At 45.6% G+C, this 13,479-nt stretch overlaps 2 protein-coding genes across 2 annotated transcripts; one reads left to right on the forward strand and one right to left on the reverse strand.

Annotated features, from left to right (window-relative positions):
* Positions 1 to 2,255: 2,255 nt before the first annotated feature.
* On the forward strand, positions 2,256 to 4,820 carry H6S33_005985 (uncharacterized protein; the record flags this gene model as incomplete). The annotated part of the gene is made up of 5 exons (XM_044837390.1): positions 2,256 to 2,506; positions 2,668 to 3,256; positions 3,319 to 3,669; positions 3,780 to 3,856; positions 4,112 to 4,820. The coding sequence occupies 5 exons, from the start codon at positions 2,256 to 2,258 to the stop codon at positions 4,818 to 4,820; spliced, it is 1,977 nt and encodes a 658-aa protein (XP_044699294.1).
* A 3,730-nt stretch (positions 4,821 to 8,550) lies between these two features.
* H6S33_005986 (uncharacterized protein) lies at positions 8,551 to 13,258 on the reverse strand (the record flags this gene model as incomplete). Its single annotated transcript, XM_044837393.1, has 10 exons — positions 8,551 to 8,577; positions 8,645 to 10,102; positions 10,158 to 10,339; positions 10,399 to 11,657; positions 11,736 to 11,810; positions 11,868 to 12,484; positions 12,570 to 12,624; positions 12,688 to 12,798; positions 12,873 to 12,955; positions 13,022 to 13,258. 10 exons carry the CDS (start codon positions 13,256 to 13,258, stop codon positions 8,551 to 8,553), a joined length of 4,104 nt encoding a protein of 1,367 aa, XP_044699295.1.
* Between the last annotated feature and the right edge of the window lie 221 nt (positions 13,259 to 13,479).

The following is a 13,479-nucleotide window of genomic DNA, read 5'->3' on the forward strand; positions in this document are numbered from 1 at the left end:
GCAGTTGCAATCGACCTGCACGAGTGATCACTGATGACTTCGCCTTTTCGTCTTGACTGACTGTTGACAGAGCCACTATATTTCATAGCGAGGATAATTACCCGATGTCAGATAACTTTATATCTGTGTACCTAACTTGGGCGTTCTCCTCCCAGAGCTTGTATGGCGTCAATCTGCACTATCCATGGAAACCCAGGATCACCGCTGGAATTCTCCCGTTCCAGCATCCCCAAACGGATCACGATACCTTACGGGAGAATATTCATTGCGGCAACGGCGCTGATGGAAGACAATAAAGAGATGAGAAATACATACCCGATATGTACGTTCCCCTTCTGGCAATTAGGCCCGCCGCGACCGCTTGAAGTTTGTGAACCAGTATCGGAAAATCTGTTATTCCGATGGTACGGAAACGGGGCCCGTACTACCGAGCTGGGAGGATCAATTGGATTGTATCACGAGTCTCTTTGTCTTTTCGGGCAGAGTATGAGTTCGTTTCTTTTATGTCAGCTGGGGGTTTTTTTTTAAAGATGATTTCACTTCTTTCCTCAGGGATATGTGCCTATCACCCTTGGTGGTCCTGAACAATTTGGTCGTCTCTGATAGATACGGACCGATAGTCCGTGCGTTCTGACATCTGTGGGGATCTGCATGCGGCTATTCCGACAAGTTGGGTGCAGCACTTGCCAAGAAAGTAGCCAAGATCCTGGATGAGGCACAGTAATACGTTGTTCATTATTCCTTGACGAAAACCTCCATGCAAGGATCTATCGCAGACTTCACGATGCTTATATTAAACATACTTAATGATACAAGCAAGCAAATTTATTGACTGGATCGAAAACGTACTAGTAGGAATATATTATACCAAGAGTTACAAGGCCCATCCGTAATCCATAATTGAATAGGTCACTCCGTGCGTCTATGGGGCTGTGCCTCTCACCGGTGGGGGTAATCTTCTAGCACTGTATTGTATGTACCGGTCCGGTGTCTACGCTTAACTTTACTTCTAGCGCCATGATACGCTTATAATTATATTTCATACAAAGCAGTTGTTTTTGATGGCAATGTAGGAAAAAAGACATGAAACCTAGAAGTTCCGTATACGGGATCTACGCTCGGACCCAGGCGTATTAATTGGACAGGCATAAGAAAATACGTTCTCGGATCCTGCAATCAATCGATAAGTTTTTCTAATCAGCAACAAAATTATCACACAGTTGCATTCATTATAGTACTTTGGATATATATTGGTTAGCCAAGGTACGTGAAAGACAAGTACTACGTCCGTGTCTTAACCTGCATCTTTTATCCAGTGAGCTTATTCAATCCAACAAGGGCCCTGAGGGAGGCACAGCGTAACGAATATGCACCCCCCGGCTGCCAAACAAGAAACTGGTCTGAGAAGTCATGATAAACAACTGATTGATGAGAAAGAGTCATGCTGCGCTAATGGGACCGGGAAAAGGGGACATTAATATGAATGCGTGAGAATTCCAGAACAGGAAATATTCTCTTCAATGAAAAACGTGAATTTGGTACTACAAGATCGTACGACATGGTTCCATAGATCCTTACGCACATACCGGGTGTGAATAGGAAGAAAAATCTATGGGTAGTGAGGTGTACAGGCGTGGCTCATGCGGGTCTTGCGAGGACGGGGATGGTTTGGCCTATAATATACCAACAACGACGTCCCCTCCTGTGTACTTCCTTCACAAGTCATCAACCCCCTGATTCCCAAAGTACATTTTAAAGCCCTTCATCAAGGTGATCACTACAGTCATCATCATACGCATTGGTCGTTGATCGTCGAAATCGTCATCCTCACACTCTTTACAAATCTTATACCACACCCACAACAAACCGTTTCTCCCACGTCCGATCACGAGCTGGTGGAAAGTGGATCAAAAGAAAAACAGTGACTCAAGTCTATCCCGTAGATGTAAGTTAAACTTTGACCTTGCGAGACATACATGCAGGTAAAAAAAAAACTTACAAAAAGAAGTACCGCAACCATTCGAACTGGTCAACGAATTTGGAATTCTAGGACCTCGCCCAAAGTCAAGAAGAAAAAAAAAACGAAACGCAAGGTATTTGAGTTTTAGTACTACTGAAAACAATTGTAAGTCCCCATATTTCGTTGATGTTTTCTCTCATCTCCCCTCTGTTCACGGCATTCTCTTTGTTAACATTCCAAACAGAAAAATTCAGCGTCTCCCTGGCTTCGGCTGCGGAGTTTTGATCCTTGCACGATGATTCGGAATAAACAAATAGTCTCTACCGGCGCCATGAAGAACTCAAATTTACCGCTCATTTTGTCGTTCGGTTTAATATCGCAGTTCTTGACTTCTGTGGGAGCAAAAGAACTCAATAATTTGGAGGGACGAGCTGAAGGCCTTTTCAAAGGGGAAGAGATTCCAGACGTCAACTGGATGAGTAACGATATCGTCAATTTCACGTGGGGGTTGACGGGGGTGGATAATTTTGAGAATTTGATGTTTTCGTAAGTTATCTTCGTGTTTGATATGATGAGAATGTTGGGTTTCGTAGGGCGCCATCACTAACCAGCCTCTCTGATAATAGGACATATCTCTTTTCAACATTAGGAATATCATTGGCCCTTTTATTTTTCTTCCGGATCTATATTCACAGCGTTCAACATAGTCGACTAGCAATCACCGTCAGCTCATCCTATACGGCCTCTTCGTCTCATTTTTACTCCCTGCCTCCAGGAAAGAAATTCGTTTGGATCAGACGACATCTCATACTCGCACCCCTCCACAAACTTCGTCATAATAACCCATGGATGGTGAATTGTGGATCCAAGATTAGGTTACATCTTGGAACTCTCCCCTCTCGCATTCACTTCATCTACTTATTTCTATATATTCTATCCAATGTTCTTTACTGCACACTCGCCTTGCCATGGAACGGCTCAATCGGACCAGAGGGAAAGTTTAGAGCCCCTACCAAGGCATCTTTGGTCGCTGAATTTCGAGGAAGGACTGGAGTCATGGCAACTGTCAATATGATCCCACTATTTGTTTGCATGGTGCGAAACAACTGGATTGGTGATGCTGTCCAGGTCAACTTCGACACATGGAACTTGTTCCACAGATGGATTGGCAGGATCGTCGCCCTAGAATCTTTTGCACATATGGGTGCGTGGACAGTAAACAAGATTGACCAATCTGGATGGTCTGGTGTTGGCGAAGCATACAAAATCTCACCATTTTTGCAAGTTGGCTTGATGGTACGAATATTCTAATAACCCCTTCCTCTCAACAATAATGAAGTTTCTAACTTTTCACCCAGGCTGAAATTGCACTTGCTTTGATCGCTGTAGCATCTGCATCACCCCTTCGACACGCGAACTATGAGTTCTTCCTATCGCTTCACCAAATCCTGGTCATTTTCTTCATGGTTGGCGTTTACTGGCATCTTGTCATTGACCAGCTGCCGCAAATCACCTACGCGAATATCACCATCGCGATCTGGGTGCTCGACAGAGTAATGAGAATTTTCTGGATCCTCCGCTGGAATGTCAAGATGAAAGGTGGCAAGGTTTCATGTAACGTGGCAGAGGTTATTCCTCTCAAAGGAGCCAATGCTGTACGAGTCAGTGTGGAGCTCGTCCGTCCTTGGGACTTCAAGCCGGGTCAACATGTACGTTCTCATCATCCTCACATCCATTTTGATACTACATGTACATGTACTCTACATACAGAGTAGTACAAATTGAGCCTGCAGCTAACTAATGTTTCATAACTCACCAGGCATATATTTACATTCCCAGGATCGGTTGGTGGCAGTCCCACCCGTTCTCGATTGCCTGGGCGTCCACAGAACAGGAGTTCACAGAAAGTGAAGACGCAACCTGGGTCGAACACGGCACTGCCGAGGATCTACGAAGAAGCCAAATCTTTGCGGCAGAGACCGGTGAAAAGGTCGACCCTATGGTCTCGGTACGCGAGCATGATGCCCAGCACTTATCTGCGCCGCGCTCTGGCGGCGGAAACCCCTACGAGATCAGCCCGCACCATTTGAGCCCTGAGGGGCACCATCACAACAACCGAAACAGCACCTATAGCCCGCGCCCCGCCTCCAGGCTCCATCGTCTTAGCATGCCCCCGCTGCCAGTCTATCACCGGGAATTAGTCACGACGCAGGCACCGAAGACCAAGACCACAATGCACTTTGTCATAGCAAAGCACAGCGGCTTCACCAAGAAACTCTACGACGCGGCAGCTAGGGCTAATAATGGCAACGACGATGAGAAGGGTGAGGTGGCTCCTCTCCAGGTTGTTGGCATGTTTGAAGGTCCCTACGGGGGGCACCACTCGTTCGACTCGTATGGCACCACAATTTTCGTGGCTGGAGGGGTCGGGATTACCCACGGTATTGGGTATGTGAAACACCTGTTACACGGCTACAACAAGGGCACTGCAGCGACGCAGAGGATCAAGCTTGTCTGGGTTGTCAGGAGTGTAGACAATATCGAGTGGGTCGCTGATTGGCTCGAGGAGATTCTGCAAATGCCCAATGTTAGGCAGGTCGTAGAGGTTGATGTCTACATCACCCAACCAAATGAGGCAGCGCACACTAGTAGCTGGTCTGGGCGTGGGGGTGTTGTCAAGCTTTACACTGGACGCCCGGATTTCGATATTATCGTCGAAAAAGCTGTCAAACGGCAAGTTGGTGCCATGGCGGTTAATGTCTGCGGTGGAGGTGCTGTCAGCGACTCTGTCAGAGCTGCCGCTAGAAAATATGTCGACGTCTCTTCAATTGATTTCTCAGAGGAAAGCTTTTCCTGGTAAAAAAAAAAAAAAAAAAAAGGGTGAGAATTTACCCCGATCATTGACTATAAAATTTACCCAAGGCTAATGATTTTCTATTAGATTACTTGTAGTTTTTCATTGGTCGGATGTTAATACTATTCCCTTCTTCACCTAATATCCCTACCCTCAAACTCTTGGTATTCTTTACCTCGAGGTTTTGAATCTACAAAAAATATTTTTCCTTGTATCTACTACCACTTCCATCTTGTTTCCTGAGCTGGAGTTATCATTTTTCTTTGTCAATCATATGGGAAGGGTCCTTGGCGTCTGTCTATATTTTTTTCTTGATACCCTCCCTCGGTCTGCATGCCGCCTAGTGTATTTTGCCGGTTCCTGCATCTCTCCCTAGCATCTGAACTTGGCAATCCAACCTCAATCACGCGTATTAGCGAGCGAGTCTCTTTTCCCTTCCTTGTTATTTTTTTCCCTAGGGGGGTATATTGTGATATGATACTATGGCGTCATTGTTATTTTTCTTCTGTATATATTATCAGTTCTCTTCCATATCCAAATTAGGTCGTATTGTTCGGAACGAAGGAACAATCGTCCATATTACTATTGCATTAGCTACCTCTCCGAGAAAAAATAAAGACAAGTCCGCTCGTGATGGTGACATTTTCCGAGACAAAGCCTTAGGCGCTGCGGAAAGATCCTCCGGAGAATTATGTAGGTAGAGTATTTGGAATAATCGTCAGCGGACGCTAGCAGTTTGGTTCCCAACAAGGCCCCGACGACCCGGCGGGGTGTTCTTTTATTTCCCGATGAGATTCGAATTCAAGAGGGAGGGGTAGCCCAGCAGATGAAATTGGCGAGGTTCGATTTGGTGCTACGTTGTTCCCCCCCCGACATAATGCAAGTCTCATATACAAGAAGTGACCCGCCCTTCCTTCCTCATCCGTGCTTTACAAGCTAGCGTAGGACGGCGGTCGGGGATCCTCCAGGAAAACAAGACTGCTGTTCTTTCAAGGTTGCCTTGTCTCCTTGTGTTTTCGTATTCGTACTGGTTAGAGTTGAGATGCGTACGAGGCAAGGGCCGGGGCGCAGCTGAGGAATTGGAATTGTAGAAAAAATCCATCCACCTCTCCTCTTCCGTGGTCCCTTACACTATCCGCCCTCGTAGCGCGTGTTCGAGCCCGTATGAACATTTGCTGCAGGCCGGTAATCAGTGGGGGTGGGGGGGTTTTTCCGGGGCGGTCCGTTGTTCCGGGATCTTGTATCAGTATGGTCCTGATTAATATAATGCGGGGTGTACCGCCATGAAGTGGATGACCTAAAGAGCAGGGTTATGCCCTGGATTAATTGGAATTAATTGTTAATATAGAGAGATTCCGGAATATGTATTTGATATTATATGAAACCGCGTGCAGGTGCAGATGACGAAGGCACTACAACACAGTTGTAATCTCTCCGTCTCCTCCGCCATGATGCAGAAGAAAGCTGGGTCACGATGGAGGGAAAGCGGGGAACGCGGGGAAATGCAAAATGGTAATATGGGGAAACAGCCTGGTAGAAATGGGAGAAACGGATAGAAACAAAGGGTCGAAACGAAAAAAGGTACATGTGAAGCAGATTAGCAAGCGCGGCTGGCGAGGTAATTTGAGAATAATCGAATGATAGATCCAGCGGATTTAGTGCTCCCCATGTCGAGTCGAGTCTGACATACAAAAATCAAACACTCGATAAATAGTCTAGACCTCCATATATCCGCCGTTAGATTGGATGAAACAGATTTTTGAAGCCGGATGTGTAGGACATATGACCTGGTCGGGGTTAGACTGTAGTTTCTCATAATTATTATGGTGAGGAGTACCAGAGTGGGAGAGATTAAACGCCCGCTAATGTGGTGGATGGTGATGGTGATGGCCCTTTGTGCAGCTGGGCGGATGGTTTATTATATTTGAGGCGACGAGAGTGTGTTCGAGACCTGGCGATATTTGCAAGCTGCTTGGAAATAACTGTGGAGTCTGGACAGTTGCGAGCTGGGGGGAGTTTCAGCAAGCTGCGGGGGGGGTTGATATATGTAGCCTAAATGAAGAGTTACATACCACGGTGTACGGTGGAGAGAACAGACCGACAGGTTAGTATGTGAGAAATCTGGCCGGATGAATAATAATAGAGCAGTAGTGCTATTCTTATTAATTAATAACCAAGCTGGACGGGAGATCTGGACTTTCACGTAGACACTTCTTGTCTTGTACTAACTAATGATGTGCGCTAACTATATCTAGCAGGGCATGGATGCGAGGCCTTTACTATTTGTCCCAGGTTGGTAGATAATCTTATCTTACCAAACATCAATTGGAAATATCTGCCACCGACCTACTAGCGCGCTCACAATCTTGGTTAGCGTAGAACCGAAGGCTAGACTGTGTATCTAGCAATTATTAAGATGCACGTGTTTTCGAAATCCCAAAGATCGCTTAACACCGACCATACAAATCAACATGGCTAGAACTCACCTGCCGTCCTGGCTTGGACCAAAAAATCTAGAGTAATCCTTCACTTGACCCACGTCTCCTCACATAAACCTTATCCCCCTTGTTATGTACCGGGATGTCTGTATTCCGATTACACTTTACATTCCCAGCGAATATCCGAACAAGTGGCTTTGGTTGGCCATTGGGCTAGAGGCTTTTGCTTAGGATCTTCTCAAACCTGTAGAGTAAGCTATAGGTTTAGCGAGGCAAAGGTCATCACATAAGAAGATATAACATTAGAACTATATACATAAGAAATCACTCGATCGTTACATATACCGTACTTAACTAGTAACCTTGGTACTAGCACGTACCACGACAAAAGCGAGTGTTTTCTTTCCTTGAGACCTCATACGTCTTGTACCTGTTTTTCACTGTCTATCACTGCACATAAAACGCTCACTGAATGAGCTTCTCCATCAAATGGCACTCCCTTTGGATAGTGGTCGACCAAACGAAGCACACCAACTAAGTGACATTCAGCAACGGCAATCGAAGTGATAGGGGGAGGGAGGTCATGGCAGCTTGATCCACGCAGTCGAAATATATGAGCTTGCATGCGCAACAGTTCTTATCTTTAGTGAAGAGCGCCCCAGTAGCCAAGCCCCACCCGAGAAAGGGCATATCCAAGGAAATTTTCTAGGGCATAGAGAGAACTCTTTGGTGGTTGTGCAGGAACTAGACATGCGGACAGTTACGAATACAAAACAAAGGTTTGATACCTAATTTGAAACCTGCCAATCAGATAAGTGGATCGACGTTGCAGCTTCTAGAGCACGGGAAGTCTTCCCCGCAAAATTAGGATGGCATGGGTTCCCCGGATGCATCCCGGACATTTATCCGTAAGACTCGCTTGTGGAGAAATCACTTATATTCCTGCGCTAGGTTCCGAAAGGTTCATGATCCACTCCACCAGAGCTTATTACATTAAATTATTCTATCATCCTATAAACGAGGGTTGAGATCGACAAACACGACAAAATTATAGATTATACTAGAGGGGAGATAAATTTAAAGGGGAGATAAATCTAGAGGGGAGATAAATCTAGAGGGGAGATAAATCTAGAGGGGAGATAAATCTAGAGGGGAGATAAATCTAGAGGGGAGATAACTATATCCCTTGATGCCACCATCAAGTCTCGAAACCCACACTAACCACTACACGGGAGAAGAGATTTCCAAGACCGTATGCTAACATAAATCGTCAATAATAGAGTACTCAGGTTTCAATATCACTGGTCCAACGCTTGCGCTTGACACTACACCGCGCAAAAAATCCAAATCAGTAAACAGAAACCAGTGCTCATGCGGTTCGGTACAACATACCATTTGATAGTAAGTTCCTTTCATTTTAACAAGAGCAGCATGTGAGCCTTGCTCCACCACCTTCCCGTCATCAAATACGAAGATGACATCTGCTTTTTGTATCGTAGAAAGCCTGTGCGCAACAGCAATCATGGTCCTTCCTTGCGCTGCATTCTCAAAGGCCTTCTGCACAATCTTTTCAGACTCCGTATCGAGACTTGCTGTGGCTTCATCTAGCAGCAGGATCTTCGGCTTTCTGATCAATGCTCTTGCAATTGCCACCCTTTGCTTCTGTCCCCCGGACAACCCGACACCTCGAGCACCACATAGGGTTTCATAACCACCGGGTAGAGAGGAGATAAAGTCATGGATATGAGCTTCTTTGCAGGCTTGGATGACAGCTTCATCAGATATATTCTCGTCATTGGACCCGAGACGGACATTTTCGGCGATGGTTCCTTGGTAAAGCGTTGGCTCCTGGGCCACTAAGGAGACAGCGTTGCGGTAGCTCTCGATGTCCAAGGAGTCTATATTTCTTCCATCAACTAGGATCTCACCACCGGTGACACTATAGAAACGCTCCAAAAGACTGATTGTTGTTGTCTTTCCACACCCGGATGCACCGACGAAGGCAGCGAACTGCCCTTTCTCGATCTTGAAATTCAAATTTCGGAACACATTTGTGTCACGCGTGGAGTATTTGAAGTCGACGTTTCGAAATTCAACTGCATAACCGCCTTTTCCCTCATGGTCCATAATCTCACCGGGTGGAGGGTTTTTCTTCTCGCGGATATCAACGATCCGATTTACGGCTTGGAAAGCTTGTGCAATGTCTGGTGCGTATCCGAGGAACTGGCCCGCAGTTTCACCACTTTGGATAATTGCCTGATAAACAACAAAAAATTGAAAGGGATTGTACTCCCTGGTCGACATTAATCTACCGCCGTACCAGAAACATAACGCTGATCCAAGTAGGTTTATTGATTCTGAAGCAGAAAAGAGAACTGCGGCGTACAATGTTGTGTGGGTAGTCTTCTTTGCATGGGCGGCGAGTAGCGTTCGATATCGTTCACTAACCGATTGTTCCATGATGAGCGATGAAACAGTTCGGTATGCTCCAACCGCTTCACTAGCAAACTGTGCACTGTCTGCAAAGACTGCAGTCATACTAGCCGCCAGTTTACCTTCGATGCGGACTCGGATGAGACCACCAAGAAAGATAAATGGCAGCGCACTGCAAATGGAGACTAGTCCCAACTTCCAACCGATGATGAGTGAGAGGATAGAACATGATAAGATGTTCACAAGAGCGATAGTTATCATCCCGGAATTTGTCCCGAGCAGATTTTGCAGTGCTGTAGGGTCACTATTTAGTTTTGATGTTAAGGACCCAGCAGAGTTCCCTTCTGAATCGAAAAACGGAATACCCTGGCGGAGCACATTTTGGAAATATTCCAGACGGTAGTAGGTTGTAAGGTTCTATAATATCAACGTTACAACCGATTATCTCAGGCTTGAGGATCGAGATACATACGTATTGAATTGAGATAAACATCGAGCCCATCATGAAATAAAATACTCCAACACCTATTGCCAGAACAAAGAACATCAATGCCCAAAAGTTTGCACGCCTCTCGAACTCATTGAGATTGTCAATTGACTGGAAGGTCTCCAGGAACTTTCCAAGCAGAACCGACTGGACCGGAAAAGAGGCCCCTTTCAAATTTTTCTAATCAGCTCATCGCTCCGAGACCCCCAAAAAGCGGGAAACATACCTCCACCAGCAGCACCAACCAGGCCTAGCAGGTAAAAGGGCCACAGATAACGCTGTTCCCAGAGTAAAAGTGAGATGCAATTTATAGCCCCAAGTTCTTTGGTTTTCGTCGGGTGTGCGGTTTCGACATCACTATGATGGGAAGAATCTTTACCTTTTCCGATGCTTACTTTTGATCGCCATGTCATCGTTCTCCGAAGCCTTTCGTTGATATTCGCTGCATCTTCTTCCTCGATATTCGCCACGTCCTCTTTGTCATCCGATAATGCTCCTTCTCCGTCTCCCATTGATAAAGTCTGACCATTAACAAGTCCTGCATATGCACCATTCGGCCGAGATAACAGCTCCTCATGAGTCCCAGTTTCTAGTACATTTCCACGTCCAAGAACAACAATCCGATCCGCTTTCTTGACGGTAGAGAGACGATGTGCGATAGTAATTGTTGTGCGCCCTTTGGAGACTCTGTCTAAAGCATCCTGAACAATCCGTTCATTTCTAGGATCAATAGCGCTAGTAGCTTCGTCCAGGATGAGAATTGAAGGTTTTGAAATGATGCTCCGTGCAATTGCGATTCGCTGTTTCTGACCTCCCGATAGTTTGACGCCCGATTCTCCAACTTTGGTATCGTACGTCTCTGGTAATTCGTCTACAAATATGCTTGCGTTGGCTTCAATGCATGCTTCACGAACCATACGACGCTTCTCCTCCTCGGCCACATCTTCCCACTCGGTGCCCGTGAGTCCGTACGCAACGTTCTTGTAGATCGAATCATTGAACAAGAATGGCTCCTGCATGACTAGTCCAATCTTGCTTCTCCACCATCGAAGGTTTAAATCCTTGATGTCTACACCGCCTATACTGACAGTGCCCTGTTGAGGGTCGTACCAGCGCTCGATCAAACTGACAATGGTAGATTTGCCAGAACCCGAACTGCCAACGATAGCAGTTGTCTGGCCCTCACGAAAAACTAGTGATAATCCTCCTGATTCCACATCCCCGCCTTCTTCAGCGGATCCAAGAACAATTATATCCTTCCGTTGGCCAGAACCTGGATATGAAAATTTGACATTTTCGAGAACGAGGTCTCCAGAAGGTACTGAGGATGGTTTCAGGCCGTCAGTAGATGTGGCGTCGATTGTAGGCTTGCGATCAATAACCTGAAAGATAGTGTGTGAGGTGGAAGCAGCTTTTACTATTGCTGTTGCTTGAGGTGCTATGCTTCCAAAACACATCACCGCAATAAGGACAGCAAAGAACACACTACATATATGTAAACCACGTCAGTTAGCCAGAGCTAGAAATGGGGTATTGAGTGGTAGGATCATAAGGAGACCTCACGTAATAATTGTCCCAGCGTCTTTAATATGGCCTTGTCGAAATAATCTTATGCCATACCAAAAGCAAAGGGCATAGCTAGCATCACATATATATCAGCGCCCGCTATCAACTTCCTGTCTCAAAAAGACTTACCCGCAGTAAATCACAAAAAAGGCTCCCGCATATTGTACCCCGCTGTTTGGTGCTTTCTTTATCCCTTCCGCCCTACCCTTTTCTAACAACACCTGGTATCTTTCTATTAACCTTTTCTCGCCATTGAAACTCTTGACCGTCCTTATACTCCCCAATACCTCCTCCGCCAATTCAGCAGCTTTAGCTTGAGCAGCCAAAACTCTCTTCTCAAGTTTTATCTCGATTGGTATGCTGATTCCATAGATCAAGACAGTGGCAGGTAGAATGCAAGTCGTAACAAGTGTCAATCTCCAATCCTTGGCGAAAGCAATTGCAAACCCAGTGAAAAGCATCGCGGTGTATTGCACAAACATACCGAGCTTCTCGGAGATGCCTTGTTGTACAGTGTTAGAAAGTGTGGTGATTGAGACTGCGACAGCCCCAGGGGTGCCAGCAGCGGCGGCAGGCGTGGATGAAGCATCTTGTTGTGCAGCTACCATATCGAGAGTGACATCTGTATCTGGAACATATGACATTGCAAGAGCGTCAAAGTAGGCAAGGTCTTGTCTAAAAACAGAAGTGAGATATTCAAGGCGAAGAGCTGCAGAAATACGGGTTCCTGTTATACGAAAGCAAGCCTGAATGTTAGGTTAGTGTATGATCGTCATATATACCGGGATAACGAGTTTCGTGTCGATATTGTTTAGATCAGAAAATACTAACTATTGCAATATATCCACTGAGAAATTTGCCGAGGAAAAGATAGATAAAAAATAGACTGTGTTGTAAGTATATCGTGCCATAATATAAGCAGTGCATTACAGAGCGAGTAAAAACTCACCACATCTTATCAACACCTCGACGAAATTCTTCCGCACTGACAGTACTATTTGGCTGGAAAAATCCTGTGAATTCCGTGACAAGATTACCGAGTATTATGGTCATCATTGGGCTAATAATAATCGTTAGTCTCGAAAGCCGGGCGTACAGGGAGACATCCAGTGCTAGATAAAATGGGAAACATACTATGCAACACCAGTTGCTATAGCCGTAATGAACCCAATGGTCTGCAATCCCCAATCAAATCCAGTACCATATCGCATGATTCTCTACACATATGAGATTAGTTACTGGCCATATTCATAAGTCGAGACGCCAGTAAAAGAGATGCTAACGATATAATTGCTCATCCCCGCTTCGTCGTTTTTCTTTGCGGCAGTCTTTTTCTCTCCATTCTCAACATCTTCCTCAGTTTTTACCGCTTTGGTCTTATCTTTTTTAAAACGTTCGAAGAAACCTGTTTTCTTATTTCCGCCAGACCCGGCACCGTCCTCATAATGAGAATCAAGAGGTATAATCTCCTCTCCTTCGCTTTTTCCTCCTGCTGCTTCAGCAGGAGTAGAGGTATTCATCCTTGTTGATTGAAGAGAGCAATCGCCCCGTTTAATCCCTTCTCCGGATCGAAGAACGGTAAAGATATTTTAGCTCTAGTGGGTCACGACGGCTGTTAGGTCTTATTCGCGGGAAAGATCTTAAAATGGAAAGCCAAAACGACATATAAACCAGTATGCCATAGTGAGAGCGTTTATCCGGAAGAGTATCACATACATAAGGCAAGAGAACAAGTACTGGA

The sequence above is a fragment of the Morchella sextelata genome, assembly GCF_020137385.1.
Source record: "Morchella sextelata strain SCLS chromosome Unknown scls_2, whole genome shotgun sequence".
In the NCBI taxonomy this organism is placed as follows: domain Eukaryota; kingdom Fungi; phylum Ascomycota; class Pezizomycetes; order Pezizales; family Morchellaceae; genus Morchella; species Morchella sextelata.